The sequence below is a fragment of the Equus przewalskii genome, chromosome 1 (assembly GCF_037783145.1).
Source record: "Equus przewalskii isolate Varuska chromosome 1, EquPr2, whole genome shotgun sequence".
Classification (NCBI taxonomy): Eukaryota; Metazoa; Chordata; class Mammalia; order Perissodactyla; family Equidae; genus Equus; species Equus przewalskii.
The window spans coordinates 70,200,153-70,216,069 of NC_091831.1; the positions used below are offsets into that span (position 1 = coordinate 70,200,153).

Here is a 15,917-nt window from a genome sequence, read left to right on the forward strand (position 1 = left end):
CTAGGACCGACTTGTTTGTGTTTCCTTGGTTCTCACTCAGCTCCTGCGGGACTCAATCTCTCCATCTGCATGATGGGAACAATGACCAGATCAATAACCAACCTTCCTCTGGGTTCCTCGCTGCAGGTCAGGCCTACAGAGAGGGGCCCAGGGGAACCTGAGGTCAAAGGCCGGAGAGCACGGCAGATCCCAGAGCACTCCGGGGGCGCAGGAGGGGTGGGAAGGAGGGGACGGGAGAAGCTGCCGTGCGGGGAGAGAAGCGCGTGCGAGCCCCCTGCCTCCGCAGGGATTCGGCTCCAGGCCCGCCCCTCGCCGCGCGCCCCGCCCCGCCCCGCCCCGCCCCGCCCCGCCCCCTCTCGCCTCTAAAGTGCTAGGCGCGCGCCTCCCGCCGCCGCACTTTCACTCTCCGCCGCCGTGTCCTCTCCGCGTCCGGCCTCCGTCAGCCCGCAGCCTGCCCGTGCCATGGATGCCAAGGTCGTCGCCGTGCTGGCCCTCGTGCTGGCTGCGCTCTGCCTCAGCGACGGTGAGTGCACTGGGCGGCGGAGGCGTAGGCAGGGCGCAGAACTCAGCGCCCAGTGCGGGGCCGCGGCTCCCCTGCCCTCGCCAGGACCGCCCTCAACGAACCCAGTTCGCGCCACTGTGCACAGGAGAGGTTGAGGCAGTCCACTTCGCAGGGCGCCCTTCCGCGTGGTGCAGTGGCCAAAGCCCGGTGCGTTGCACCGTCCGCGCTGAGGCTTCGCAGTACGCAGCCGGGCTCGGGTTCCAGGACGGCGGGGGGCCGCCAGACCTCGAGCGGGCTGCAGAGCGAGGTCGGGCAGGACAACTGGGTGGGAGCGCGCGGAGGGCGCGTTCGGGGAGGGCGCGGGGTGTGGCGCCAAGTCAGGAGCCGCGGGCCCCAGGCCCTTGCCGCCCAGCCCGCAGCTAGTACCGTCGCGCGCTAGGCTCGGTTGCCAGAAGCGAGTGGGCTCCGAAGACCCGCTGCGCTGGTGCTGGAGGTGCGATCGGCAGTTCGTGTGGGAGAGAGCGCTTTGCAAAGCTTTTGCAAAGCTTCGCGGCGTGCTTGTCGTGGCGGTGCAATTGGGTGCCGCTCCGTGGCATCCCCTTCACCAGAGGCCAGCCCTCTCTGCACTGACCCTGGCGCGTCTCCGCGGGCGAATCATACCGCGCAGCTGTTGGGTTTGCGCGGCTCGCCTGGCCATGCGTCTGCACATCTCCACGGTCCGCAACGACGCGGGGAAACTGGGCGCGTGTCCAGCCACTGCCTCCCTGCCTGTTCCCGGGGTCACCAAAGGGAGGCCCAGGGGCCGTCCAGGTCGCTCTTGCCCCTCCACAGCCCCCACAACACACCTGCAGACAGGCACCTTTGTCTCTGGCCAAGCGAGGGCACTACCTTGGAATGAGCGCTGCAGCAAAGTTCAATCGCCAAGGCCTTAGGCCACTGAGAAAGGTGGTGTCCCGTTTCACTGGGAGAGGGAGAGAGCTTTTTTTTTTTCTTTTGAAGCTTAAGAGAAATCTCGCTGTTTTGTCACAGGACACTGTTGCTGCAAGCCAAAATAAACTGTTGTCTCCGAACACGGAAAACAAAACCATGTTAGGCCGCGCTGCCCTTTCTTGGCTGCATGCGAAGTTTCGAAGGAACCCTGCAAAGGGCTGAAGCACGCTCTGAGCGCTTTGGTGCTGCTGCGGTCTGCGCAGCACCGGAGCGCCTGGAGCGCTAGGCTGGGTTCGGCCGCGGACCTGGCATTGCACCGCGGCATCCTTGGCGGCGGTGGTCCTGGAAGCCAGTGTGGGTAAAATGAGCATGCCTGCTGCTGGGCCAGGCTGGAGGGCCTGGGCTAACAGGGATTGGCAGCTGAGGGCCTGGGAAGTGTTCTTTAAAAGTGCAGCAAGTTTTGCTGATCAGAACTGCAGAGGGACAGGGCTGGAAGGCAACTTAGAATTTTTCGCCTAGCTGGAAAAGTATCTTAGGCTGTGTCTCCACATTGACCCCCAGGTCATGGGGAACCTTCTGGTTTGGACATTAACAATTGAGTGGTATGGTGAGAGTGGAGGTGTGTGCATCTCTCTGAGGAAATGGTGCTGCCCCCTCCCCTAGGGAGTTGCAGAAAAGACTGGAATGCAGGGACTCAAGTCCTTGAGTGCTGAGCACAGCTGAACTGCAGGGAGGACAGAGGAAGTGGGGGCCTCATCTACAGACTCCTCCTGACCCTGGGAAGGGTCGGTTGTTGCCCTCTGAGTTGCCTCTTGGCAGCTCAGTGGCCAGGTTAGAGTCCTGGGCTCCAGGCAGGTCTGGTTCTCCTTGCATGCATAGACCAGAAGGTACTTTTTGACCACCTGGAGCCTGTGTGCCCTCTGGCTGCATACTGAGTCTCAAAGCTGCACGCAGGAGACTTGTTCGGGCCCCTGCCCTCCCTCCACTGGCTGACCTCAGCCAAGCAGCTGGGCCCCTGGGTGCCCTGGGCTTCCAGGGGTTAAACCCAAGGTGGGCCTCATTCCCAGGCCTGGTTGGAGGGGCTGGCCAGGGCTTCTCTGCTGTAGAGTGCAAGCTTCTCTGAGAACTGCTCAGGAGCAGGGCCAAGTTCACTAGGTCCCAACCCCAGGGAACATCTGGGCCAGTCAGCCTTCTTGCCTGTACTCAGTCACATCCAGAACAGTTGGAAAAGTTGGTAATATTGACACAAAGCACAGTGGGTAGACAGAGCACCGAGTGTCTTGGTAAGAGCACTTGAGGAGGCCCTGTCACTTTAAAAACCTGTTGAAATTCCCCATTTGACAGGCAGGCAGCTGGGTCCTGGGAGCAGGAATAAGAATTACCTTTGAAGGAAATGAATAATCCCAGGGGGACAGAGGGGACAGAGGAGAAAAAGAGAAAGCCTGTGTTTTGAGCTCAGAATCTGCTCTGATTTCTGGCCTGATCTCCACTGCTTGCTTCGTGGAGTCACAGCAGCTTCTCAGACATGAGAGTAGCAGCCCCCTCCCCCAGCCCTGTGCTGCCCCTGCTCCTCTCGCACTGTGCACCTTCCAGCTCTTTGTTGCTCTGGGGTGGGGACCCTGTCCTGTCCCACCACCAAGGCCCCAGTTCTCTAGTCCCACTCAGCTCAGAAGGACCCATGAGAATTCCAGGGAAACCTGGAGGCAGGCCTCTCCGAGGGGAGACTGTGGCTCCTCCTTTCCCCGGGCCTCCCAGCCCCCAGCTCTGGGGTTGCTTTCCCAGGTGATCTGGTTACAGGGCAGTACAGACTTCCCTTGCAGGGACTCCTTGCACTTGCTAAAAGCCAGGCCCCAACAGCAACTTCTGGAGTCAGATGAGATGAAAACCTGAATGCTGCCCCCGGGACTCTCCAGTGTCATGAGTCACTGAGCATCCTGAAGCCGGGCTTTCTCCTTCCTGGTTTTCAGGGAGTCGAGTTTGGTCCTGGGGGCAGTGTGGTCTGCTTCCCGCCCCCATGCCACCCCAAGTCAGCAGCTAAATAGGCTGCTGTACCCAGGCCATGCCATCTCTCAACTGATGCAGCCTTTAGAAAAAAAATTAGCTAGTCCCTTCCTCACGAGGTTTCATGCCCCAAAGTGTAGAACAGAACCACGAGGAGGCCTCTGGGAGCTCTGTAAACAGGCAAACTTTTTTTTAAATCTCTGCACTAAATATTCTCAGACATACGTTTAATCCCTGATGAAAGGATCCACAAATTCAGATAATTTGCGGTATTAAGTAGGGCTTGGATAAAATCTGCAGGAAAAAAACCAGCCCACAAATCCCAGCCCCTCGGGGCTTGCAATTCTAGACTTAAAGGGTGAGCAGTGGGTTCTGCAGGAGCCCTTTGCTAATTTACACTAATGAGTGTCAATTATGGCATTTTGCAAATTGGTGAATTGGCAAACAAAGATGTAATATAACCCAGGAGGCTATAGCATCCCTGCCCTGCAATGAAAGCCACAATTGACTCCAGCCCCAAGAATCTCCATGCCTTCAGAGCAGTGCTGGGGAGAAGGTGGGACCCTGTCCTGCCCTCTGGGGACTCCAGGTAGGAAGCAAGCTGGGAGTCTTTTTTGGTTGCCTGGACTTAAGGTGAATGTGAGGAGAGGAGACAGGGGTGGGCCGGGCCGTAGCATTCCCAGGGGAGATGAAGGAGGCAAGAGAGCCTGGAGGCTCCTTTCTGCTCCCCTTCCCTGAGTAGGGAGGTCTTTCTAAGTTGGTCCTAGAGAAATTTATTTTGGACAGAAAAACTGGGAGCCTCAGTACTTAGACTGAAATTATCTCCTGTAATTGCTACCTTTATCTTGAGACGCCTCAGCTTCTTATTTTAATTTCCCTGCCCACCTAGAGTGTAGCTCTCTCCAAGAAGGGCCTTTTGCCCTCTGGCCCTGTAGAAGCTACTCCTGAGCCCATCCAGAGCTCACTGTGCTGCCCGAGGAGATGGTCTTTGCCAGGATGCACCCCTGACTTGTCCCATCACTCTTAATCCTACCATCATTCCACCATCTTAAGCCTCAGCTGCAGAAGCAGACACACGTGTATCCCCAAGGCCTGGCAGGGTAATGACAAGATCCTTGTTATCATTACTCTTCTAGGGAAACCAGTCAGCCTGAGCTACAGATGTCCTTGCCGGTTCTTCGAGAGCCACGTTGCCAGAGCCAACATCAAACATCTTAAAATCCTCAACACTCCGAACTGTGCCCTTCAGATCGTGTAAGTCTGAACATCATCGTCCAGGGATGTCACATCTAATGGGCATAGTAACACCTAACTCACAGGCTTGTTAAAGCTAGAGAAATGACACATGCGCGGAGTCCAGCCTTGAACTTGGCATCATTAGAGGCAGCTGTTATTATCACTACAAGGACTTTGAGTTCACCACCAGGCAGGACTTTCAAAAACCACTCTTACCCTTGGTGCCGTGCTGGCTCATCGTGGTCCTCATCTTTTCTTTCCATGCTTCCTCCCTTCAGGCAGCTGATGGCAGCACAGCCTCCAGACTGGAGAAACGTGGGCTTCACCAAAGTTTCTGTGGAAGTCCAGTAAATTTGCCAGCCCTTGGTTAGTGATGGTTTTGTCTGTGCTGCCAGTTTCAAGACTTTAGTGCTCTCAATTAATCCTTTATCACAGCACAAACTCACAAGACCCAAATTCAGTCATTTTTAACCATTTGGTGAAACTCAAAATTATCATCTCATTTAAGCATTTTCTCAAACATGACACATGAGTTTCTGTTTTTGCCGGTGTTGATGGCAACTGATAACATTTGATTTCATTCACATGGGTAAAGAGACCAACCAACATCACACCTACACAAGACACACAGATCTCTCGCCCGGTGTGGGTGCATGAGGAGAGCCTGCTGTCTGTTGCTGGCCTCCAGGTCTCCTGTGCCCACACTTGCACACAGCGAGCGTGGTCCTGTGTCTGGACGCCGGGAGGTGAGGCTCAGGTGCTCCTAGGGGAAGCTCACCTCCTGTGGGTTCCAGTGCTAAAAGTGGGGTGGGAACACAGAAGTCGGAATGAAAGCTGCAACTCCCTGAAGGCCTTTCCACCCAAGGCCAACTGTTTTTAGGTTTGATTTTCTTTGTCTTTTTTTCTTGCCTGTCTGCCTTGAATGTGTTTGTCGTTTACAGTCTGTTTTTGGCCACTAGAAGATGAATGTTTTTTCACTTACTTTGCTTATAATAAAATACTCTCTCTCCTTTGAGAGGTATTTTATCAGATACTGAATTTAGCTAGCATGAGCCTGTTTTCCAGGACAGATTGTGCTGGTTCAGTTGCCTGGGAATGCACCTCGAAGCTGAAGAAGCCAAATATAATTCTCAAGTCTGAGCCAGTACAAAATTAATATACGGCGGTACCCGGATTTGGACCTCCAACTGCCTTGCTTCGAGCTGTACCTTTCCTCTGCACACCTCTGTCACTTAATAGGCTGTGTGAAGACTCCCATGGATGTCCCCGAGCCACCATGATGGCCGTACCTGTCCTCATAGACCCATGAGTGGTGGGCAGGGGAGTCCTCAGGGTGCTTGAGAGTACCTGGTACCCAGGGCTTTATGGAGGGGACCCAGAGAGGTGAGTCCAGCTCCTCCCCAGGAGTTTTTAGGTAGGGAGGCTGTGAGTAGAACAGAGAAGTCGGAGGAAGGTGGGTTATGAACTTTTCAAAAACAAATGAAATCATGGAGCAGTCAGTGAACTTGTAAAATCTCTCTAGAAACCATTTTTCTGGCAAACTACATACACTATCCCTGTCCCATCCCACCCCCACACCGCAAATGCTCCTCTCCTTGCCCCCTCACTGCCCCCCCACCCCCGGCCCAGACCACTGCAGTACCTCTTTTCAGGTCTCCTGCCTGCAGGCTTACTCTTAAGTCTGTTTTCCATGTACTATCAAGGTTACCCACCAAAATAAAATCTGCTTCTGTCACTCTCCAGTTTAAAATCCTCCCAAGTTTCCATAACCTTGCAGATCAAGTCCCACTCCTGTGCCCCTTGCACCTGCTCCCTGGGCGTCCTGGCTCCTGTGCTCCCTTTGCTGTACTTGCTCTTGCCTTCCCTCACCCTTTGGTTTACTTGCCCAGCTCTTATCCTTCAAAGGCCAGCTCAGATGTTCCCCCTGTGAAGTCTCCCTGGAACCCCCCCCCCACCCAGAAGACTCTTTCCACTTCCCTGTATCTCTGCAGTGGAACTTGCCACACTGCTAGCTTTGTGTGTCCCCAGTGCCCCTTGAATCCCTCTGGAACCTGAGCCTGCTAAGGCGGGCACCTGGGCCAGGTAAGGGTCCTGACGTGGGGGCCAGATGAGCAAATGCCCACATCACAGCAGTGCCTCCTTCCGCTCAGCTGCACACTGTCACCCTTTCTGTTTTGGCAGGGCAAGGCTGAAGCACAACAATAGACAAGTGTGCATTGACCCAAAACTGAAGTGGATTCAGGAATACCTGGAGAAAGCTTTAAACAAGTAAGCACAACAGCCAAAAAGGACTTTCCACTAGATCCACTTGAGGAAAGCTAAAACCGTATGAGAGATGAAAGGGCGAAGGCGTGGGGGAGGAAGGTCTGAATGCGGGGGAGTGCATGGACCTGGGAATGGGCTTGAGGTTTGCCCAGCATGTAGACAATGGCATTTATAGCACATGGTACGATATCGCAGCTTGTATTCATCCGTGCCCCGTACCCTTGCATATTGGCTGTTTTATAACTGGGGTTTTTCTAAGAAATTGTATTATCCCAGCAGCATTTCCCACCTGTCGGTTCTCTCATGATCATCACCATCATCATCATTCTCGTTATCCTTTTCTAAATCAGTGATTACTTCAAGATCTGTATTTGGTTTATTTTGAAGCTTCTCCTATTCTTCCCTGGGGGATCTGGGCACAGTCAGGTGATGGCCAAGCTGAGAGCTCAAAAAAGTGTCCTTCCTCCAGATGCTGAGGTTTGGAGGAACACTGTGGGGAGCTCCCACAGGGGGCACCTCCTAGAATGACAGCCCTGTGTGACTCTCAGATACTGACCAGTGCCAGGCAGTGGCCACCACCTTCACCTCCTCTTTCAAGCTGAGTGATTGGGTCTGCGGGCTCCATTACCAGCCCCCATCACTGAGGACTGTGCTCAGACCTTCTCCTGGTCCTTCCCAGGCTTCCCCCTGCCTCCAACAGCATGCTTTCACCTCGCTTTCGCTTCTCATTTCTGTACGTGCTCAGCGGGAGAAGGGTGATTGCTGGGGCTCCCACCCCACAGCCCCCTTTCCCCCCTTGCCCTCCTCTCCTCCTCGGCCCTCTGTGGGATCCTTCTCTGGCCTCCTCCAGAATGGGACTGGCCCTCTCCTGGGCCATGTGAGATCGTGTCTCTGCCTTCCCACAAAACACAGGTCTTTGCAGAATCAAATGCAATTTTCAATCTGAGAGTTTGCTTTGAGGAATTTGGTTTCTGTGATTGCCTCTGAAGCCTGTATATGCCAGGGAGGCTGTACAAACTCTGAGGTTTCTGAAATCAGAAGTAAAAAAGTAAATGAATAAAGGAGCCTCTTGTCACTCACCCCAGTTCCTGAAGCCACACAGGGTTTCAGGTTCCAATCAGAAATGTTGGCAAGTTGAAATTTCCATGTATATATGTGATCCACAGACGGGCCTGGTGGTATTTGTAACATTTTGCAAGGCATTTTTAAAATATTTTTTCATGCACAACTTTTTTAAACGTTTCTTTAGAAAACAAATGTATTTCAGAATATATTTATAGTCGAACAACTCATATATTTGAAGTGGAGCCATATAAATGTCAGTAGGTTACATTTCTCTATTATCTTAAACTACTGGCAATTTGTAAAGAAATACATATGATATATATATGTGATTGCAGCTTTTTGATGTTAGCCACAGCGTATTTTTTCACTTGTACTAAAATTGTATCAAATGTGACATTATATGCACTAGCAATAAAATGCTAACTGTTTCATGGTATAAACCTCCTACTGTATGTGGGAATTTATTTACCTGAAATAAAATCCATTAGTTGTTAGACGTGAAGCTCAGATGTATTTCTGGAGTTTATGAAGATAAGCTGGCCTGCTGGTCAGGTGCCTTAGACCCTCCTGTTGAGGTCAGCTGTGAGTGACAGCTTCACCTGCAAGTGACTGCACCCGGTTTTCCTCAGGAGCAGATTAGATCTGCAGCTCAAGTTTTTGCGTCTTTTTTTTTTTTTAACCCAATGGAAGTAGTGGTGCTGGTGTTCTGAAGAATGATATTTGACTCACTAATTCCTCTTCCCCTTCCTCCTCCTCCTCAGTTCTCCTAACATGCCCATGTAATCTCCAGAAACTCAACCCTTGTAATATTCAGCTTTCACATTTTCCCATGTAAAAATCCCATAATTCCCAGCCATGGTTAATATCGAGCTTTCTCAGGAACAGGTGGCCTCACCCCATAAATCATTAAATACCATTCAGCTTGAATCATTTTAATGTGACAGTCATGAGCCAGTTGCTCTAATAAAATTCTGCTAACCAGCTCTCTCCCTCACTCTCCAGAACAATCCCAGTCATTCCCGGGGGTGTCCACGGGCATCTAGAAAGGAGAAGGTGGCATCTGGCCACCCTCTTTCTCCTCTTCTGGATGACCATCTGAATCTTGGGCCTCCATCCTCCAAAGCATTATTCGATTTGAAGTGCAGAGATTTTTTACATAAAGCAGAGCAGCTCTGCCTTGAGAAGGAAGAAGAACAGATGGGGTGAGATGGAGGACCAAGTCCAGCCTGGCCCTGGGCCCTGGCGTGCCTTCGCACCCTTTTAGGTGTGAATTCCTTTCCCCATTGGAAGCATCAGGCAGTAGTGGGAACCAGGGTCAAGTTGGCAAATTGGCAATTGCTCTAACCAGTTCGCAGATGTTTCAAAAGTCTGTCTAGCTTTTTTTTGAATTGGGGAAAATGCCTAATTTATCTTAATTTACTGATGGCAGTGCTTTGCCCAGGGGCCTCCAGGCCTGAGACTGAAGACAAAGTTAAAAGGATACATGGGCCAGTGTTACATATTGTGCAGACTGAGACAGACTCTTGTTTGTTTCAACAGTATTAATGATTCTACTAATTTTATCTAAGGGGGCGCAGAGAAGAAAAAGTGGGGAAAAAAGAAAAGATAGGAAAAAAGAAGCGACAGAAGAAGAGAAAGGCTGCTCAGAAAAGGAAAAACTAGTTATCTGCCACCTCGAGATGGACCGCAGTGCTCTCTGCTCCTGTCTCTCCAGGCGCTTTGTAAATTTGCTCTTCCCCTCCTCCAGGGCAGACCCCTGCCTCCCGGGCGCCGCTCAGACTTCTATGGGGGAGCAGCACTCTGCTGCCCCTGTGGCCACACTGTCTCCTGTATTTATATGCTTTTTAAGGCCTTTCCTGGTCTACTAAGTTATGAAGAAAGTAGTTGTGCAGAGACTGGGGTTTGGGTCTGTGACGGGGAAACTCCATGCTCAGGACTCTATCTAGAGTGGCCGAGGACTCTAGAATGGCCAGGGGTCTCCAGCATCTCTCTGGGCTGTTGAGCCTCCCACTCAGCCCTCCGCTCCCTCCCTTAGAATGCCCATGATCACTCTGGAGCTCACACAGCTCCACACACCTACAGTCTGCATTCCTGTCTGAGACCAGGCTGTGGCCGCCTGGCCTGCACACAGGGCAGTCTGCTAGCCCAGCAGCAGGAGCCTGGCCAGCAAGGGGCATGTGCCTTATACCCTTATTCCCCGCCCCTTGGCCTTGGTGGTGCAGAGCTGGCTGTGGCCATGCCGCTTGCAGGTGATAACTGACTCCTTTGCCCAAGTGCCTGACGCCTGGCCCTCCACCACTCTGCCGCCAGGGGTGGGACTTCTCCAGCACCCCCCAGGCCTGGGGCTGTGTGAGTGGCTTTACCTCCAAGCACAAGTGGGCTTCTGCAGACTGTGGGGAGAGCAGGTGGGAGCTCTGCACTCTCAGAGAGCAGCTGTGGAAATGCTTCTCAGGGAGCCTCCTCGCCAGGCAGTTCATTTCGTAGATTCTTTAAACAGGTCCCCGATGGAAGTGGAGGAACTGTGTGCAGGGCCTGCAGCTCCCGGGACTCCTGCCCTATCCCCTCCCCACTTCTGCCGGAGAGTCTCCATGACCCTGTGTGATTAGGTTCGGGAACACAGCTGCCTCCGTCCTCACTCATGGGAAATATCTGCTTAAAGTGGACATGGTTTAAGTTCTAGAACTTTCCTCCCCCACCCACAGATTTATGTCTGAGATTTCTTTCCAAGTCTCTCTAATTTGGATGGGAAGGAGAGGGATCACATTGGAGAGAAAGGCCCTGATTTTCAGTGCTTTGAAAAAGGATGCCTTGAATACCTACTCTTCTCCCCATCCCCTGTCACACATAAACACACACTCACCCTGCACCCCAGACCCTTGGGCATAATTTCAGTACATGGGTCCAGAAAGATGAAATGGTTGGAGGATGGAGCAGATGGATTTCAGGAGAAGAAAACCCTAGGTCCCTGCCTGTCACCCTCACCTGGGTCACACAGCCCGTGTCTTCCTTCTGCTTTAATGCACTCCTTCATGGTTACAGGATACAGAATTGTAGCCATTCCTTTTTGCCATTGGAGAAGTGTCCCCCTAGGGTCTTGCTGCCAAAGGCCTTTTGTTCCCACTGCCATCTCTTCTATTTGGCCACCTCTCCCAGGCTGAGCCCCTCTTGCCGGCACTGGGAATAGCAGACCTGCTCCTGGGTGTGTGGGGTGCCCACCTCCTCCTGCCCTCCCAGCCTCTGAAGGCATCTGGATGATGGCTGGGCTGCCCAGGGCTGCCGTCCTGCCTGTGGGAGCCAGCAGCAGTTCTGGTCTGTAGGACCTTGGCTTAACCTTAAAAAAAACCCCCGAAGAAGGTCAGACCCAGGCCTCCATGCTCTCAGTTCTTCACACTGTAGGAACAGTGCATCTCTGTGCCTAGAGAGGGGTGGCAGGTCCAGCCTGAGCACCATGGAGAGCTGTTTGCCATCTAGCAACAGTGAGGCAAGCTATTGCTTCTCTAAGGTGACAACCTGCTTTTTGCAGTGCTCAGGGCGACAAGGTTTCCCCTCCATTCCTGGGGAAGCCAGGGCTGCGGGGACTAAGAGAGTTGGCGCCACATTAAGACACGCAGGCAAGCTTGAGTCCTGTCCTTGTATGACTCCAGTGGCCCCAGGGCTTCACTGTATCTGACAAGCGGGCATAGCCCCAGCCCCGTCGAAGAGAGGGTCGCCGTGGAAGAGCCGAAGAGGCGGACCTTCGTTCTCTTGGGGGTTGAAACTAGGCAGGTGCGCGCCTGCACCAGGTGAACAGTGTGCGGCGTGCAGCAGCCGGTGCGCCCGACTCCTGGGCCCCCCTGCCCACGCTGGCCGAGAGGTCCTGAGGCGAGTATGGGTGGGAGGTGGAAGAGTTCAGTAGCACTAAGGCCCGGGACGAGCCGGCACACTGCTCCTGGCTCCAGACCGAGCAGGGAGGCCATCAGTCCTAATGTCTGTGCTGGCTGAGGCAGTGCGCCCTGTCCTGTCGTGTGACCGCTGTGCCATGCTGTTTCAGTGACCTCCTCCATCCACCACGCCCCATGCTGGCTGCACCCGTCCGTCTTCTCTGCTTCCCTTTTCCAGTTGATCCCTTGCTTCAGCCATGGCTCTCTCTCTCACTGCCCTCCCCCTGCCCAGGGCCTCGGAAGGGAGACGCACTGCGGCGACTTGGAAGTCAGGCGTCGGGGGCCCTGCTGGAGCGGGGCTCAGCATCTCAGGCATAAGGCCTGGCTGCTGTGGGAACCCGCCTTAATGGTGTCTCCCTCTGTTCTTGTTAACAGGAGGTTCAAGATGTGAGAGGCGCAGGTTGGGTCAGACGCCTGAGGAAACCTTACAGTAGGAGCCCAGGTCTGAAACCAGTGTTAGGAAGGGCCTGCAGAGGCTTCCCAAGGCCTGGGCAGGGCCGAATGCATTTCCAAGGGCTTTGTTTTGCACAGTTTGCCTTACTTTCACCGTTTGATTATGTAGCAAAATATATGATGTTTATTTTTCATTTAGTTTGATTATCCAATGTCACTGGTGACAGATAGCAACTTAGACTAAGACCATTATTTTACTTGCTTTATTGTAATATCTTTCCCATGGAGCCCCAGGTCTGATTAGGGGTTCCTGAGTTTTGTCGCTCTCTGAGCTGTGCAGGCTGAGACCCCAGACTGAGGGAGCCTTGCCCACATCATCATGTCCTAGGATGGAGAACCACCAGGAAGTGTCAGGACCAGTCAGCATGGGCACACCCTAGGACTGCCCTGTGCCGTAAGGGGTGATGAAGAGTTAGGTTCTAGTGGGCCAGGCGGGAGGCTCACCCTTCCTCCAGGGGAGAACTGGAGTCCGCCTCTTTGGCGAGATCGCAGGGCTTCCCTGAGCTGAGGCAGCAGGAGTGTGAGGCCAGCGTAGGGTGAGATGCACCCCTCATCCTGAGCTCTCCTCTACATCCCATCATGTTCTTCTCATCATTCTCTCTCTCATCCATCATCATGTGTCTCCAAGACTGTCTCCATGACCCCGGAAAAGGACTCTCTCAAGACCAAAGCTTTAATTTAAACTGGGCACGAAGAAGCAAACCAAACTGTCTCCTGTTACCGGGTCCTGAAAACACTGTGCACATCTGTGTCTTGTTTGGAATATTGTCTGTTGTCCAATCCTGTGTTTTTGTTCAAGGCCAATGTCCTCAGTGCATGCACTGTCAGTTCCTCGTATGCAAAGGCTGGGAGTGAGGAGAAGCCCGTCTGGGCCCCTGACCAGGTTTCTGATGAGGACAACCATCCTTTGGGGTGGACAGCCTTGGTTTCCCCACTGATCACAAAGCTGTGGCAGATCAACAGAGCCCGAGGGAATTTGGTTTATAGCAGTGTTGACCTCTGAAGACACCAACCCTCCTGCTTCTATAGTTATTAATAGCTCAGAAACAGAATTTTGTCTTCATTGTATCAAGCCCAGCATTGCTATGGAAATAAGAAAGGAATTCTCAACTCTTTTGGTTTTGAAAACCCAGTCCATAAAATGATCAGTCTTGGACATGAAGATTCCTTCCCAATTAAAATTTAACCTCATCTTCTTCACCATTGGGCAATCCCATTGTCTCTTATCTTGCACGGTGGCTGCTGGAACTTCTCTGCTGCCCCTGTCTTCTTGTGCTTCTGGGACCTCCAGCAAGACATTCCCCTTAGAAAATGATGGGATATTTGGGAAAGTAAGTTAAAAACCCTGCTGTTTAGAGTGTGTCCTTTTACTGAGGGCAGTTTGTAGAGTTGAATTACATAGTTTAAAAATTTCACTTTTTGAAAAGGTAGGCATTTGAGGGCTTTATGCTTGTTTTGGTGTTTTTCATGTGGTCTCACAAATACTTTTCCCTTTGGATAAAGATCTCAGTAAAATTTTTAAAATTAAGAAAGTGGAAAAAAAGGACAAAACAAGGAAATGTATCAATTGACAGGACACTGTAAGTAACATGCAGAAAGTGTATTATAGTAAAACAGTCTTGAATTATAGGTGTTTAAAATTTAATAATCTTTGAGTTATCAGTAGCATGTGTTAGGCATTTCCATAGACATTCCTTTAAATTGGATCTTCATGGTAGAAGGTCAGTCCATCAACTGAACAAGGATTCACGTCAAACCAGTTAGTTTACATTGAAAAAGTAGAGTATGGGGGCCTTTATTAGTTATAAGGGATACACAACTGGTTTCAAAACCCTCTTGAAATCAACCTGCCACTACAGGGCTCCTAAATTATACATGAAATGATGAAACTTTCAGTGGGATAGTCATTTTCCAAGTAATCCAAGATATTTAAAAATCTCATGGAAAATTTGGGAGCATCTTCCCCTGGAATCCATGAACCAGAACCATTAAATCTCTTACTCCAAGAAAATAAACATGTCCTTAAATCTTGACTACAGTTAAGGAAAGAATCATTTCTGTTTCTCCTCTATGGTGGGAAAAATCGATAAGAGTAGAAACTGCAGAGAAAATTATTTGTGTAACAATTCCTCTACTTGCAATCTGCCCTAAAAGGAGATTCCCAGCTAAAGCAAATATGCATTTAAAGAGTCTATTTGCAAAACAAAAGGCTCTCCAGATCAGCCTGTTGCTTTCAAAATACAAGTCAAGGGCATCAGTTGCTGAGGGGTCACCCAGCTGTTCCTCCTGGTCCAGTGCTGCTTTTCCCTGACCTTCCTTGGGCCCTTAGTAAACTCCAGGGCGGTCCTCCACTGCCAGCCTTTGCATCAGGACCAGGCCGGGGAGCCTGGGGGACCAGGGCTCACAGACGTGCTGTGTGTTGAAATCTGAATCTGTGCCATGTGTTGTTTGCACTGTTCTTTGTCCAGCTCTGGCCAGGTACTGAGACCCCAGCGAGAAGGCTCAGGAGGGGCCCTCTGCTTGTCTGTCTGTCCTCCAGAGAAAGGAGGTTCTGCTTTGAGCAGAGGCCTGAATAGTGAAAGGTTGCCATCCCCCCCGTGCGAAGTCCAGAGAACTTCAAAGCCTTTGCATTGATCCGATTTGACCTTCCTTTCTGACCGCTGCCTGGTGTTATCACCGTGGGCTCCCTCGCTGGGAGTTCACCACCCTTCTCAGGTGGAGCGCCCTTTTGCAGCTGGATGAGAATTGTGGGGTCCTGATCCCTCTACACATTTTCCCTGACCCATTCCAAGGGAACCCCATCCTTGGGAAATGCTCCCTAGAAAACTTCAAGTCCTAAGCAGACCACTGACACGGCCAAGTTGAAAAAAATCTCACAGGAAACTTGTTATTCTGCAGCCTCGCTGGACTCTCAGTCCCTGAGCAGTGATGGGTCAGTGTTAAATGTGATAAATACTGTATTTTGTATTGTTTAAAATGCATCTCCCAGATAATGTGAAGGTGGCCCAGGAGAAGCTTCCTGTATGCATTGTGCTTTTTTTTTTTTTTAACAAGTAACAACTCCTTTTGAGAAACAATTTCTACTTTGAAGTCATATCAATGAAAAGATGTATATGCACTTATAATTTTCCTAATAAAGGCATGTATTCAAATGTAGCAACCAACGGTTTGAAATTAGTGTTACCATTTGGAGTTTTCCAGACTTGGTTTTTCTTCCTCAAACCCAAAAAAGAGGGATTATGTAATCTTAACTACAATAGTTAGAGGAAAACAGGCCACTGTAATCACACTAATCTGAGGTAAGAATTCTGGGGGCATACTTGCCTCGCCCAGTCAACTGACCCTTAGTGGGGGAAAGGCACTCCCTTTTCTCCAAATGTCCTTAGTTTTGCTAGAATCCCTTCCTAAAGGCAAGCTAGTCCTCTACTCCAGAAGGGATGGGTTTCTGCAAGGGCCCAGCATTTGTCTGTCAGCTGTGGAGAAGGAAACCTGCGCTCTGTATTTCCCAGGCTTAGTAGAAGACAGCAGAGGCCCCATCCCTGAAG

The 15,917-nt window shown here is 51.5% G+C and overlaps 1 protein-coding gene across 3 annotated transcripts in view; it reads left to right on the top strand.

Annotated features, from left to right (window-relative positions):
* Nucleotides 1-338: 338 nt before the first annotated feature.
* CXCL12 (C-X-C motif chemokine ligand 12) overlaps nt 339-15,917 on the top strand; it is a 29,032-nt gene continuing 13,453 nt past the window's right edge. Inside the window, exons 1-4 of one of the 3 annotated variants that reach the window (XM_008536381.2) lie at nt 339-523; nt 4,570-4,687; nt 6,851-6,937; nt 12,295-15,528. In XM_008536381.2, the coding sequence (XP_008534603.1) occupies nt 463-523; nt 4,570-4,687; nt 6,851-6,937; nt 12,295-12,310 (282 nt within the window). In that variant the 5' untranslated portion in view covers nt 339-462 and the 3' untranslated portion in view covers nt 12,311-15,528. Of the gene's footprint in view, nt 524-4,569; nt 4,688-6,850; nt 6,938-9,567; nt 15,529-15,917 lie in introns of those variants that run through there. The other 2 variants (XM_008536378.2, XM_008536379.2) reach the window with 2 other exon arrangements.